At 40.3% G+C, this 16,572-nt stretch overlaps 1 protein-coding gene across 2 annotated transcripts in view; it reads right to left on the bottom strand.

The window, feature by feature from the left end:
- Nucleotides 1-16,572, bottom strand: part of LOC307042261 (ras and Rab interactor 2-like) — a 50,209-nt gene that overhangs the window by 12,783 nt on the left and 20,854 nt on the right. For both annotated transcript variants that reach the window (XM_079686057.1, XM_079686058.1), the window contains exons 5-8: nucleotides 15,911-16,022; nucleotides 14,257-14,329; nucleotides 11,895-11,986; nucleotides 4,804-6,378 (exon numbers count right to left, since the gene is read on the bottom strand). In XM_079686057.1, the coding sequence (XP_079542183.1) occupies nucleotides 4,804-6,378; nucleotides 11,895-11,986; nucleotides 14,257-14,329; nucleotides 15,911-16,022 (1,852 nt within the window). The remainder of the gene's footprint in view (nucleotides 1-4,803; nucleotides 6,379-11,894; nucleotides 11,987-14,256; nucleotides 14,330-15,910; nucleotides 16,023-16,572) is intronic.

Here is a 16,572-nt window from a genome sequence, read left to right on the forward strand (position 1 = left end):
ACAGCGTTTGTTAGGGCTGGCAGCGAGGCCTCTTTTGAATGTGCACTTTTAATAGCAAAGGCAAAGAAACCGCACAACATTGGCGAGCAGCTCATTAAGCCAGCTTGCATTAAGATGGCTGAGAAACTGTGCGGCCCGCAGGTGGCGGAGAAGCTAAAAACTGTACCACTGTCAAACAATACGGTGAAAGACAGAATTGAGAAGATGGCAAGTAACTGCGAGCTGCAGCTGCTCGAAAAGCTTGGAGAGGGGCCATTTGCCATACAACTTGATGAAACCACAACTGTAGCAGACGAGGCTGTGCTGATCGTTTATGTGCAATATATCGATGGGGAAGATTTGAAGCAGGACATTCTTATGTCAGTCAACCTTACCAATACCACCCGGGGTGAGGACATTTTTACTGCAGTGGATTCTTACCTCTCATCCCACAATCTTTCCTATTTGAATTTAGTTGCATGTTGCACAGACGGAGCTGCCTCAATGATGGGGAAAAACAAGGGATTTAACAGTCGCTTGAAAGAAAAGGCCCCACACTGCACAATATTTCACTGTGTGATACATCGCCAGGCCCTGGCCAGCAAGAAACTGTCAGAAGACCTCAGCGAAACACTCTGAACTGTTGTTAAAATAGTCAATTTCATCAAAGGTCGCCCCACCAACAAGCTTCTATTCGCAGACTTGTGCGAGGGTGAAGCGCACCAAACCCTCCTCCTGCACACGAGGTGCGCTGGCTCTCATGCGGCCGAGTGCTGGCACGCTTTGTAAAAGTGAAGGAAAAAATTGAAGAGTTTCTACAAACTCATAACCGCGCACTGTCAGAGCAAGTGACTGAGTCATTCTGGATTAAAAGAGCATACCTGGCCGACATCTTCAGTCTCTACAATGAAACAAACAAGCGTCTGCAAGGCGTGGAGTCCAACATTCTCCGATGTAAAGAGGCGCTCGATGCATTTTTGCGCAAACTGGAGTACAGGGTCGGGAAAATGGAGAGGGGGGAGCTGCAACAGTTTCCACTACTGCTGAAACAATCCCAAAACAATCCTGAAACGGTGCCTGTGTCTGTACGTCGCGAGTTCATCAGCCATATGAACGCACTGCAAACGGAAATGCAATCACGGTTCGCTGACAAAGACGAGTATGTCTCCAATTGTGGGTTTTAGATCCCTTTATTGCCAAAGTTGAGGATGTGGAATACCTGGATTGCGAAGATGAGCTCACCGACATCCAAGCTGACTCGCTGTCAAAGAAATACTTCCAGGAAAAAGGATTTAAAAAGTTTTGGATTCTCAAAGGACCAAGCCTCGCTCCAAAGCTCACACTGCATGCCACGACCAGGATTATACTCCCATTCAGTACGACATATCTATCAGAAACAGCCTTCAGCGCACTTGTTGCCATCAAAACAAAAGCACGCAACACACTGGACGTTCACAACGACTTTAGACTGGCTGTCACTCACATTACACCGGACATTCCATCCCTGGCTGCGGGCGTGCAAGCCCAAGGTTCAAATTAATGAAGCTACTTGAACCTCGTCTTCTCTCTGCTACCTGTTCCATGGCAGACAAGCATTTGATTTACCTGCTTAATATGCCAGTTTTTCATTTTTGTTTTATACAGGCCTATACCACCATATTACAATTTATTTATTTGACATAGTATATTCTTTTGAAGTGTCCTGTTCTTCGACATTTGAAATAAATATGATGCATACATTTGCAAGTTAGTAGCTAATAAAAGTATACAAAGACAGAAATGTATCATTTTTTCTTTAATAGAAATGTTTCTTCTCTCAAAGTTTTGGGGGGTCGCAAATTCCAACAGGAGTCATTTGGGGGGGCTCTGGGTGAAAAAGGTTGGGAACCCCTGTCCTAGAAGATCAACATCATTGATAAGATCCCCATCAAAAACAAGGTGAGTATGGTTCTACTACAGGAAACCAACATGGAAAACAAGAACTTCCTCCACATCCGGCCTCTCGTTTATGTGGTTTATTTTCCCCCTTAATTATTACTATATGTTAGTTGGAATAAGGGGTTTTGGAGAACGGAGTTTAGTAATCTATCCATAAGTAGTAGACATGAATGCCTCTGAGAGCAAATACATCAGAATACAATGTGGTGTGTTTAAGAAGCAATCTTAAAGCCCCGTCAGAGATAATGTCTTGATTACCCAGGTTTCTTTTTCCTCAGGCTCACTGCGTTTACCCATAAAAGAGTGAGTATGGTGTTTCATTAGGTTGTACCCTTCAACTGCATGAAATGGACCAATTGCTTATTCCAGTCAAGAGGAAGAGCTATTATGTATCATTTATAAATGGAAAATATAAACTGTTAGATAAAATATAGCAAGAGTGGAATGCTGTCCGACAAATGACAATCCTGCATAATATATATATTTGACCACATGTGCTCTCCATACCTACTGTTTAATTAGAAATGGGACAACTGCAGATTATATTTCTATAGGATACAGGAAGGCTACATACAAATCACCTTAGTTTTCAGCCATATCAAAGAAAATCAATTGTGTTGTTTGAGATAAATACCAAGGCTTGTTTTGTCGCCAGCATGAGTAAATAGCCAGGTAATACTACAAACATATTCAGTAGTTGAGTGAGAGCAAGACATTTTTTGGGAATAGCGCGGAAATAAGTAATCAGATTTCTAACTAAGAGAGATTCCTGCCTCTCCAACAGAGAGTTCCTCTGGCAAATAAACTTTATGTAATTTATGTAGTTTATGTTATTTATCAACTTTGTTTGGGGGCATTACTATTGTAAAGCTTAACTCATTAGCATATTCACTCATCTGAGAAAATAGGGTGAATATCCCTAGGAAATGCAATTGATGTATTCGGTGAGTGTTTGGAGAAATAATTTCATGATAAGCATTATCTTCTGCCAGTTTCCATGTGGCTTTTTGCTTAAACATTTTTTTTTAATATTCTTCCTAGCCAGTTATTATAACGATTTTTTGTTGTTGACGGAAGAAAGCAGTGGATGATCGGTCCATTAGCGCGGTAAAGACTCAAATGCCCCATTTGTTTTTAAAGCAAAGAGCCTGATGAAGAAAACCTTGGTAAAAAGCAACATCGATCATAATCACCATCTATTATTTTGATTAGGGTTCAAAGTTCCTTGACAGATCCTTCCTTAGGAGCTATCCAGCTGTTGATGCTTTCAAGGACACTGTGAAGCACCACAAACAGAGCTTCCTGACATGGAGCCGTCTCAGGCTATCTAGCTGTGGAGAGTCTAGCAGTGCTGGATGAATGGAAAACAAGGTACTCTATTCTTGCCCCCCCCCCCCTAAACATCCTGAACCCAAGCACACACATGGTTGGGCTGCTGAGGGAGCACTAAACATGGAAAACAACATCATGAATAAACTGTGAATTACTCTATTACATTCTGCATATTTGTTTTTCTCTTTGTGTGTATCCTACGGATAAATGTGCTTATGATGGATGCTTTTACTGGTATACAAGGAAGTATTATAAGAGATGATAGTGAGTGTGAAAATACCCATATCAATGAAAGCATTAACTGTTATAGCGAGAGGGAGAATGGATGAGGAGAAAGAGGGAAAGGGGAAAATAAACACAGAAAGAGTGTCCAAGGACTACAAAGTAAAGAGGTCTTGCCTCAAATTATATCACTTTAATTGGAGAGTACATTTAAAGGATGTTGAGTTGAGGTAAGACAGAGGTTGTAAAGATTTGCAAAACGTCACCCAAACACATCTGGATCGGCTAGTCTTTGAGTTCATTAGAAAACACTCCCTGAAGCTGCCACAACAAAATGTTGCGCAATTATTCCAAGAACTGAAACCGCAGCAGTTCTAATTGAGTCATTCCTGAGAGGCCTTTTGGAAAACAGGCAACCCACGGCACGCGACATACAAACATGAATATATTTCCCCTTTTCCTTTAGAACCTTTACTATTAATATTGGTAATTCAAAAATAAAAGTTGAAATCTGTCTTTATCATTTTCAAGTTGTGTGTTATTATCTGTAAGTGTCAATCCAATGGAAGGCCACAATTCTCTAAACGTGACTGAAGTCTACAGTGTTAACATGAGCTGTTAGCAGCCAGAAATGGTGGTGCAGAATAAAGTATTTATAGACCGTAAGGCAATGTTCTTGCCTTGCAAAACAGACATCGCTATACTGTTGCATACTACAGTATACTGGAAATATGTTCATAGTTAACTGTTTATAAATGCATTGCAAATTACAGAATCATCTCCCAAAGCAACAAAAACGCCCAGTTAAGGTTTAACAATAACATAATTATAGCCTTGTGCTAAACTATGTGAGCAGGGCCAGCAGAAACGGGTTGTTGAACACCCCCAGTGGTCCTGAGATAAAACCCTCTTTGTGCTCTCTGTTTACATGCTGCTCCGGCCAGCCTCTGAGTCTTGGCCTCAATGATTCAGACCGCTCTTCCGGCAGGTGTGTGTGTGTGTGCTGGTATGTTTCTATGCGGTTGTGTCTGGTCCCCCTTTCATGTTGTTGTCATGGTATTGTTAGATGCAATAAAGGATGGATATTTAAAAAGAAAAAGCTATTGCATGCATAAAAACACTGGAACACATCCAGGCGCAAACACACGAGGACAAGTTTTCCGATGAAGTCACTGCTAAAATAGTGAAGTGAAATTGCTATATCAGCAAGCTTTCTCTGACATTGTCATTGTGTTAATATTTTCCACAAGAACATCAATCATTCACACTTCCTATGAATATAAAACAGACAACAAAAAAAGATCATGAAAAGATTAATTATTTGGGACTCACCGATCTGGTCTTCGGGAATGAGGCTCTCGATTGGTGGGTCCAACTCGGAGCTCTGTCTCAGGTAGCTCTTCATCTGAGTGATGAACTGACGAAGAGTCTGCAGCAGCTCCAGTCCGGAGGCGTAGCCCTGCCAAGCCTGGGTGCCTGCACCCTCGCTCATGTAGCTCAGGTAGTCCTGCACCAGGCAGCCGAAGTACGAGCTCTTATCCCTAGATAGTTCCACCACCCTGCGGATGGCCCTCTTCTCGGGCGTCAGCAGAGAGTTGAACACTCCACTCATCTTGCGAAGATGCCCTCGCAGGGCCCTCTGCAGGACCAAAGCGCTGGCACTGGGGCGGCGCCTCGTGCGGTGGCCTGGTGGCACCATGGTCAAGTCCTGGTCTTGGTCCTGGTCGCTCTCAAGACTGACACCATAGTCATGCTCCTCTTCATCCTCGTCTTCGTCATCATCGTCATCCTCCTCCATGCTGGAGTAAGGCAGGTGAGATGGTGGGAGGGAGAGGGGGAGGTGGGTGTCAAAGTCAGCCATGGTGGGGGGACTGGGATCATGCAGAGGAGGAAGGAAAAAGACTGAAGACTGAGAGAAGTCCAGAGAGTCTGAGGAATCGGTGGAAAGGCTCATGTCGCTCAGACGCTGGCCGCTCCCACTGCATTCCTCGCCTGCTTCTTCTTCTGCTCCTGGCACATCTTCCTGTTTGCTTGTTGTTGAAGGGTCTGGAGGACTGCTGGAGTCCAGGGGGGGGTTTCTGTTAGCATTACGCTGAGAGAGTCTGGCCCTGATGACGGCCTTCTCAATGGTCTGGTCCTCCAGCGCCAAGTGGCATTGGGCCTCCTCATGGCTAGACGACGGTGAGGCCTTAGCCTGACGTGGTGAGCAGGAAAGAGACTGCAGAGTCATGGGCAGGGAGGGCCGGGGGATGGAAATGGGGGAGCTGATGCTGAGTCTCTTGGGAGGGGAGGACGAGGGGCTGATGCTGAGGGAAGAGCCCAGACGGGAAAGGAGGCTGCTGCCCCTCTCTTCCCCCTTCCCCTTCGGGAAGTTGATCCAGGCGATCTTTTCTGGCATACTGCGTTGTCGGATTGGAGGGGCTGATATTTGCGACACAATTTGAGGTGGGGGTGGACGTGGAGGTGGGGACCGAGGCTTACTTAGTTTCTGAATGCTGCTGCTGGTTGGGCTGTTATGGTCCTTTAGCTTTGGGTTCCTATCAAGACTCTGAGGGTTGCTTTGACCTGCCTGATCTGGGACCTGAGGATGATGTTGAGTGTCCTTGTTGTTGGTTTCTAGGCTGTCGCTCACGGGTTCCTCCCTCTGGTTTTCCTTTGCTGTACCAGAGGGACGTGAAGTGGTGCTGTCGTCACCATCTGGTTGGTGAACTTTGATGAAGAGGGGGTTGATAAAGCAAAGTGCTCCGTTGGACTGGCAACAATCAAGCTCTGAAGGGGTGCGAGTTCGAAGTCGAGGGCGCCCTGGGGTGGTCACCAAGGAGACTGGTGTCTGGGAAGAGGGAGCAGCTATTCCTGACAAAAAGACTGAGTCCTTACTCCTGTGGCACAACTGAGAATCCCAGAAGCCTATGTGAAAGAGCAAGAAAAACACGCTGTGTAAATTGTTTGGACAGGGTAGGGTACAACCTGAAAAGATGCATTCACAAGATGCACAATTTGCTCTTTGATCACCTCAAGATTGGGCCTCGCCTTGAAAACAGCTAGTGAAGTTTTGCTTTTATGGTTACCTCCCTTGCTAGCTTGTGACGCTACATGCATTCTGACATCTGAATGGTTGGGCTTTGATAGTCGGCGTTAAACGAGGTCAAAGATTAAGTAATTTGAACTTTGATTGTGGCGCTCGGCGACAATAAAATATCCTAGTGGGCCGGCACAGACCTGTTACCACCTGTCTTGTGAACGCAGCTTAAGCGCTACATTTACTGAAAAGTTTTGTTAACATCACTTTTTTTTAACTCTGCATCTCCAGAATGTAAACATGCTAAAACTCTTCAGATCCAACGATGCTGACTTACAACTGAAAACATTATCTGACCTCCTTTTCTGTAAACAGCTATTCCGGTTATTTTTAGTAGAACAAGGATCATTTTTAAAAGCATGAATTGCCCTCACTATTGAAGGCAAACAAATTGGAGATGTAAAAGCACATTTATCGGTAACTAACCATTATCTGGACTGTAAAGTACATTCAGCTGATTAGGCATCTTTTTTTGGTTTGCTTAGCCTTAAGAAACAAAATGATTGTAGTATTAGAGTATGTAGAGTATTAGCCATAATACCCATATCAACAAGGAAACGGTCCCTTTTGTCCCCTGATTTTATGTGTAACCTGATAATCGCATAGACGCAAATCAAGTTTTACATACTAAATGTATGTATGTATTTGTTTGTCAGGAAAAGTGTATAAAACATTGGAATAGGTTACAAATCATGATACAAATGTGTAGAATAGTGTTTCTAGGTTTCTAGACAAGGCTAATTAAAAACATTTGAAACACAATTCCCAATCATATTGGCAGATATAAATATTAACATTCTCATACATGTGACATTATACTACAGTGAGCGGCAGCAAAATAAACTTAACTTGCCAGCTATAATTTGCCCACTCATCCACTCCCAATGACTCAATAAAAGCCCTGCAATTTAAAACCACAAAAAACCTCTAAATGCTGCTCTGTGCAAAATCACTGCTGTTTACTTTTGCAGAACAAGGCTCAGCCTGTCTGGGATAAAGAGTCAAATAGCACTATACTACTACAACACAAGAATATTTGAAACCTTTAGAGTCCAAGCCGTACCAGACAGAGCAAAACAAGACAGACACAACCAGAGGGGAACAATAGCGCTTGAGGAAAACTAGTACCAGACTCAGAGCAGCTCCTTCACACAGTGACAGCAGAGAGCAGAGCAACAATACTCACTGTGACCGCACACAGAGGAGCTGTTGATTTCACCTCAGGAAAACTTCTCTGTACAGTTCTGATCCTTTTGAAGTGAGAGTGTGTACACAAGCTGAAACTCGACTGGCTTCTCTGGCTCACTCACGTTCAATCTGTATTATGACTCACTCCTGTTAATGTGTGTGTGGGCAGGCTGTTAGCTCAGTGATCCCGCCTCCCTCCCTCCCTCCCTCCCTTTCAGTTGGTGTCATGTTGATGTCTCTCGTTCTCTCACTTGCACTCTTGTCTGACAAACCAAAACATGTTTACTGTCCTTATAAACTACTTTTGTTTACTCTTACTATCGTCTCCCTTTCACAGGATGACATGATCTGATTATGATAGTGTTTTTTTAACATTATGTTGAAGGATTCAAAAAAGGCCCTATACAGTAATGTGTTTTGGGTTTTCCCTTTTCTGAAGTGTGTATTATATGTTTTGTGCAGGTAGATCTGCAAAGGCTAAAATCCCTGAGTTTCTCCCCCACACACTCTGCCTGAACCCCCCTCCTTTGAACTCCTTTGTTTACTTCCATGACATAGTGACAACACTCGCATTTCTACTATCCAACACATTGTGGTGATTTGCTAAGGGGCGGGATATCTCTAAGCAGTTGACCAATCACAACAGGGCCGGCCATGAGGTTGAGGGATGAGGTCACTGTGGGGAGGAGCCGGGTTCGAATCCAGCTAGGGAGATTCTACTGCCTGTCATCCCCTCTCTCAGACACACAGCACATGCATTTAGTCCATGTATAATCTAATTGTCTGGACAATGAATACATCTGGATACTAGGTCATCCTTTTGAATACATATATATCATAATGTTTTCTTTACAAACCTAGTTTTGTGTAATTACTTTGATTCATCTGTTTAGCATACACAAGTTATGTAATGAGCTGCTGTTCAAACACACACTCATACACTTGAATGAATGTGGTTTGGTTGGGTTGATCGAGATCCGGGAAAGTCAAGGTTAAGTTACGGAAACTCAAACACATTAGCATGACAGCTGAACTGCAGCCAATAATAGACAGAGCTTATACAAGACAAGACGAAGTCATTCACTTTGCTTCATGCGCAGTTGGCATTAATATTACTTACCAGGCTTATGGAAAAATTACATTAAAAAAGGGAAATCATCAAACCAACATATACTTGCTGCATGCTAATGTTGAAAGTAGCTTTATCTTGATTACCACACTGCATGCCCTTTACCACACCATTACATTTGATATGATAAAAGTCTCATCTCAAAGGTTGGAAACGATAGCTGAGAGGTAAATCATATCAACACAAATGTAGCTTGGCATGTCAGTTTAACATTGCAGATTATTCCCTATTGACAGCTGTCAAGTTTAATATCTTGTTATGTAAGGATATGTAAAGGGATTATGAAAATACTGGATATTCCAATATGCAGTGGTGGTAAATGACTAAGTACTTCACTTTTAAGTATTTCAATTGAATGCTACTTTACACTTTTACTCTACTACAATTATAGGGAAATAATGTATTTTACGCCACTACATTTATTAAAGTTCTTTAGCTACTTTTCAGAGCTTTATACCAGTGGACTAACTGTGCAAGCTACAAAAAATAATTATCAAATAAATCATTTTTCGTTACAGAACTTTGTGTAGAAGAGTCAAATTCTACCTGATGCAACCACATTATCTAAACATGTTATACGTATATAATAATATCTCACATATGGAGGCGATTTTCTCTGCATAATTACTTCTCTTACTTTTTATACTTAAACTTTATTTTGATAATAATACTTAGGATTTTTGAATGCAGGACATTTTTTTTTTTTTTTTTTTTCAACAGTATCTGAATACTTCTTCCACCAATGATTATACTGTATGTGATTAAAATAGTAGATTGTCTTTGAAAATGTGGCACTGACAAGTTGCTAAATATAGTATTGCTTTCATGCAGTTTAGTGATGAGCAACAGCAGAAACAAAGCCATGAATACAGTGGTGTGCATTCATTTTGCAGACATCCTCATCAACAAGTCATAGTCAACATCATTTATTTTCTCATATCAAGGTCCACTTACCAGCATTTAAAGCATTATTCTTTTGTTCATTTTGCAGCAATTATAGACAGTGCCTGTCATCTATTGAAGAGAGCAGGGCTACGTCACTGCCTGGAGCAATGACGGGCCTGCCCCGTTTCCAGTGAAAACTAAGAATTGGCAACAAGTGGAAAAAGTAGTTGTATCATGCCTAAAAGCTGCTGTGTATTGCACGTCATGCCTCCACAGAGAGAAGGAAAATCAGACACTGTCAGTCAATACATGTATGTCTGTGGGAAACACTTATCACAGCTAAATGATGAAGCTAATGATTTTTGCCAGACTGACCTTTGCTATTGTGCTCCTTGTAGTTAAAACAATGCACAGTATTCTTTATTTATTTATGTGAATACAGGTCAAATGAAAGCGAATGTTTAAACTCAAAGTACTCATAATGCGTAATGGCCCATAACATAATAATATACTGTGTATCACAGCTTCTTAAAAGGGGAACTAATTGTATTACTTTGTATACTGCTGCTGCATAGTTTAACCTATATGTATACAAATGTTATCTATTTATCAAAACATTTTTTTATTCTCTATTAATCTGAATATATAATGTTATACGTAACTGATGCTTTCAAATAAATGTAGTAGAGTAAAAAGTACAATACTGGCCTTTAAAATGTAGCCGGGTATCAATACGTGCAAATAATCAGGTAAGGTACAATTACCTCAAATGATATACGAAATAAAATAAAAGCAATGTCCTTATGTACTTTACATTCCACCACTGAATAAAGTTTAGTTTCGGGGAAGGAGCTACTTTTTCATCATGGTGGGTTAAAAAGGCACTGCCAAACTTCTCATACTTTAAAATAATAATCTTGTAACTTTATCAACAAAAGACACGCCTTTAAAATGCCTCACAAAAGATAATAAACTGCGTCCTAATCCAAACTCCCCTTACAGGTGGAGAGCCACATGAGTCAACAGCACTCTTTTCTGATCTTTCCCAGCCATTGATGATGTCCGTATGTACGTCACAACCGCCACTATTCACTGCTGCTGAAGCACCTTCATAGACACAAAAAGCACCATTGTGCCAACTCACTAAACAAGAAGCCTTTTATGAATGAAAGAGAGACTGAACAACACAATACAGGAAGAGAATAGAGATGTAGACCTATACATGCAAGCTCAGAGCTGAGTCACAGGACGCGAGGCTAAAGGGGCAAAAAGGTCAATGGGTGGGCTGTGAAAAGGGAAGTGGGCTGAAAGATAATTCCACTGAAGTGCATTAAACTGATTCTTGCCCTAAAACATTAAACAGGTAGACAATAATGTCTGCTCCTGTTAGATTTGAGATACTCTTCAAAACAGACATGTTTTATTTTAGAGTGTTGGATGTTATTAATTAAAAGGTCCAATGATATTTGGCTAAGACTGTGAGAAGACCGATGGAAGGGGGGCGGGTTGAAATGGATTTACCATACCTCGGGGGGGAAAAAATAAAAAACTCAACAATGTTTACACACAACAGATGTTGGGTGGAGTTAAAGACTCTTTTGCTGAATAGAGGCTTTTCTGAAAAGAGGCTGAGGGAACTATACAAATCAACTGTTGCAAAATCATAAATAATTACACCAATTATGTTTAAGGCATCAGCCAATCAGAATCTTGGTGTAGTTCTGGACTATGACCTACATTTCAAAACCCATATTATTACAAAGTCAGCATACTACAACCACTAAAACATAGCCGGACTGAAAAGACTCATGTCTCAAGAAGAGCTAGAGAAACTCGTTCATGCATATGTCTTACATATTCATGATAACTGCAACAGCATATTTAAAACATGTGACAACTCATTCATAACGCTGCCGCCTGAGTCCTGACTAAAACTTAAAGAGCAGAACAAATCACCCAAGTTCTCAGGGCTCTCAGAGACTGGTTCCGAGTCCAGAATTCATCAAAGCTGGGATCTTTTGCACTCTTGATGCATAGACTGTAGTATTGCTAGCGTGAAAACGTGCACAACATTCATAACCCAAGCTGCAGCAACAGGAGCACATCCCTAACGCACTAATACATTTAAATAAGAGAACAAACCTGCTCCAAGTTTAGCAACCTCCTCGAGGTCAGCAGATGTTTTGGCTGATGCGATGACTTCTGGGAGCTGGAGAGTGAACGGCAACACGTCCCTGAGAGAAAAGATCCAGTGAAAGGGAGAAAGAGCTGGTAAACAGACGAAAGGAAATTCAAGAGAATGGCGGCGGGGCTGAGTCTAATCCAAAAAGTGTGTGAGTCACTTGATTGGAAGAGAGGTTGAACCTGGGTGTGTTGAGTGACTTTAACCACACAGCTGGAGGGTGACATGTGTCCCTGCTGCTTTCCTCCCTGAGGAACTTTTACAAGCTTTCCAAAGGCCTGAGGCAAGGGAAGCCAAAGCATTTTACCTGACAGATTTGTAATGCATATAATCTCTTTACCACCTAACTATTATATACTGGAACTATTAAGGAAATGACAAGGCGAAGAAAAGACATACGTGTGAAATAAGGGTCACATTTGAAGCAGAGTGATTTAAACCTTTTTATTTTACCCCTAGCAGCACTATAGAACAGTTTTTTAATGTGTGGGTTGTGTGTTCTGAAAAAGTTTGAATTTAAATGAGTTACAGATGAGGCAAGTGATTTCATTTTTAGTTCTGAGACTAAAGTCAGAATTGTAAGATTTAAGTTATAATTATGAGAAAAAACGTCAAGAAAATGTCAAAGTTCTTATTACATTGAATTGTGCAAGAAAATCAATCAGATTTTTCTCAGAATCCTGACTTTCTCTCAGAACTATCAGAATAAAGTCAAGATTATTGTCACATCTAAAAATCTAAATTAAAATGTGGCCGAATCCTCTGCCGTACATTTCAATATATGCCACTGCTCCAAAACAAGTGAGTGTACTAAAATAACCTAAGTGTCTCCTGTTGGAATCAAATCCTGCAAAAATAATGTTGTAATCATGAGAGGCATCAGTTGCGTTATGTTCTATTGAATAGTTACTCACACATTTCTATTTTAACTTTGTGATACAAAAATACATCTGTACTTCCTTGTTTTAATAAAGGTTAAAGTTGTTGCTTTTTTTACTTCCTTCTTTGCTTTTGTTATGATTTGTGTAAAACCTACACAAAAACACATCATATACTCGAGTTATACTGTAAAACATTAATATATTCTCTTGGGAAATAAACACTGTGTGAGTATTTTGAAAAATACGGAACAGGATCTTTTGAGATCTAACCAAAAGTGAATCAATCAAAAAATAATTTATTAATCCCGGGGGAAATTAAGTTTTGTATTTGAATAATTTATGAATATTATATAGTATTAATATGTAAGTGAATCTTTTCCTTTTTGAGATAGAACTCAGAAACCCCCCCCCCCCCCCACTCCCACTTTTGTTCAGAACTCTTTCTGACGTGGCCCTAATCTTCTTCCGTAGCAACATGTGATTATGAGGACTTTTAAGATTTTAATTTAATAAATCTATACTCACATTAGGTATTTTGTGTGTTGTATTTAGCGACCTATTTTATACACCAGGGGTGTCCAAACTGTTTTGACTGAGGGCCACATAAGCATAATCAATCAAATACATTATTCTTGATAATTAAAATCCTTTAAGAGAGAAAACAGCCTTCCATCAGGTTTTATTTATTTTGTTACAAAAAGTGTTGGCATCTAATCACTTAAAAAAAGCTTCAGATTGCTTATAATAAGGGGAAATAGTAAAGTATATTTCAAGCTTTCTATGCAAATAAGTTATTGGGCTGTTTTTTTTAGCAAACTTTTTTTTTTTACTTTAATTGACTGAATTTATTTGAAAATTGGGCACATTAACACACAAATACTACTGTGTCACATATGTTTACATATATATTTAAGAAGTGCAATTTAAGATAAGCACAAGTTTCAGGTGTGGGCCATATCCCATTATACTCTTACAATTTCCTGACAGCAAATTCAAAATGGACAATAGGCCGCAGTTGGACCCCGGGCCGTAGTTTGGACACCCCTGTTACACACCAATGAAACAGTATTTAGATGGAACCTGAATGAGTAGAGGAGAGTGAGTGTCCCACAGATATAAGAACCATGTTGATGTGACATTATAAGCATACATTGATTGAATTGGCACCATCACAAGTATCCTCAGCTAGATGTCGTTTCTGTTTCTGTAGCCATGTCTGTTCGACAGCCATCACTGGATTACTTTGATACTTGTGATCATTCTCAGACTAGCTCTGAGGGTTTCTATGATTTCTAAACCGGTTTGAATGACTCATAGAAGGATGATTGTAAATCACCTTTTTTGTTAGTTATGTATTATACCTATAAATGAGATATTGTGCACATCAGTGTGGTTTGGATGTCTTTGTGTGACCATGAGTAATTCTGAGTTATGAACTCACCTGCTGATGCAGCAGAACGCCACCAGACGGAAAAGGTCTGCAAAGCTCAGGCCTGACCCCATCAGGGAGAACGCTGCAGGAGCACAGAACATTTTTTACTAACCATTTTTATTCCTTTGCTTCCTTTGGCTAATTTCTCAAATCAAACTGCTTCAGTTTAAATGACTACAATTACTGTCAATGCATGGAGGGCGACATTATGTGTTGGAAGTGACACTGACTTATTAAGAACGGATGACTGTCCTCAGGTAATAAAAGTGACGTCCTTAGTCCACACCTTTACCAATAGTCAACAAACAAGATAAATGACAGTAAAGGCTGTAGTGGGCGGAGATTCCCAGCAGCACATAATCTCAATAGGTACTGAAAGCACTTGGCAATTCCAGTCTGGTGCCAAAGTTTCAGAACATACAGGTACAGGGAGAAGACACATCAGTGATGAGTTTGATCACAGCTTTAGGAAATAGCCTGTGATTCAAGAAGCGGAAAATAAAACAGGACAAAGAATAAAGATTTAGTGATATAATAATTGCAATGATCATGTAGGCAGAAGTTGGGATATAGTATTCTGAAGCCTCTGACACATTAGATAAGATAATCATGTAGCTCTGGAACAACAGCTCCGGAATACTGTATAGATGATGAAAGGTGAATGTAAAGAAAACATCATGTTGACCAGAATTATTTATTGGTTATGATTCTTTTGCCAACTATTCACTTAGTGCATCCTCACAGCCAAGTCAGTAAGCCAGACTTGACTATAGTACAGCACCCAGAAGGAGAGGGGAAAGAGAGGGGAGCTAAGCTAACTCAGCAGGGGCCTAATGCTATTACAACCCCCCCCCTGCTCCAGGCTGTTGTCTGTTTGCAGGAAATCCTGTCCTCCAAGATAAAGCTCTGGACGGGCTGACACAGGATAGTGTTTCCATAAATGTTGCTGGTGATCAAAAAACATCGGTAACAGACAATGTCATCGTGATGTGTCATAAACCAAATTAGGTTGCTAATATTACATTTAATATCTAACTCCTTCAGCCTACTTTCAGCTGCAGAAACCATTCAACTATTAACTTATTCAGCTATTTCAGGACATTGAGGCTATACATGTTGTTGTTTATACCTTTTTTAAACCTTTTCTTTTAAATATTAAGCTTCTTCACTATTTTCCCTCCTCTTCCAGTTTAACATTTCACTCTCAAGTTTCCAACAAAGTCATTGCAATGCATTTGAGCTGTAACAATTTGATTCAAATCATTTCACTTTTCTGCATTTCTCTGCTAAGTTCAGCAACACACTTAGTTCATTAAACTAATAACATATTCAGCTTTTTCTGCATTTTCTGCTAAATTCAGCAACAAATGTTCACAGTTTACAGCATTCACACGCATTTTCTGCAGGAAATGCATTTTCTAGTTCCATTACACTTTCTTATATGTTGTTTTACTGTAGGATTTGTGGTGGGTTAACACAAAACAAAGTTCATTTACCCTGATCTGAAATAATTTCAGTGTGCTTCATACAAACATATATTATCTGGTGGTCCAATTTCAAATTCGCTCTGCATTTGGTGCGAGCACAAGAAGAAGAAGAAGACACCTGATTGGCTGCTCCATGCCAAGAAAAAAACAAAGAGAAGAAATAAACAGAGGCTTACTGTACTGGCTCTCCTTCACAGGGAAGTCTTTGACGGTGACCGCAGAGTCTTTGTTCATACGTAGGGATATTACTTTTCTCTGCAGGCTGGTGGACTTCCTCACCACGAATGACTGCAGACCAGGACAGGAAATATCCATCAAAACATATAGGGAAACTGCGTCATTCAATGTGTTTATGACGTAAGTGTCTTTTAAGAGATTATTGTCTTGGGCTTACCACTATCGTTTCAAGAGAATAGCGCTCAATTATTAAAAGGTTGTCTCATTTGCTTTCACGCACCAATCAGGATTTAGCAATAGTTGATTCAATGTGATGACCATGTTTTACCTCTGTTAGATAAAATGGCCAACCTACAGTATATCACTTAAATTAACTCTGTTGTTGGAATGGGTTAAAGATGATTTAATTTGATAGCATAATCTATTATTAGCCATCTATCTCTATGACAATAATACATATATTATTGAATAGCATTTAAAATATTTTGTAATGATCAAAAAATACATATTAGGCTAATTTTCAGGTTCATATTTGTATTTAGTGTCTCTACTGGGACATGTCTCAGTCCTTTAAAGTTCAAAAAGCTCTTTGTTGTACTCATACTGCCTGTGCTGCAGCACCTCTTTTCACCCTCTGTCTGAAACCAGAGCCCAGTCTGCT

Source organism: Notothenia rossii, assembly GCF_949606895.1.
Source record: "Notothenia rossii genome assembly, chromosome: 6".
Classification (NCBI taxonomy): domain Eukaryota; kingdom Metazoa; phylum Chordata; class Actinopteri; order Perciformes; family Nototheniidae; genus Notothenia; species Notothenia rossii.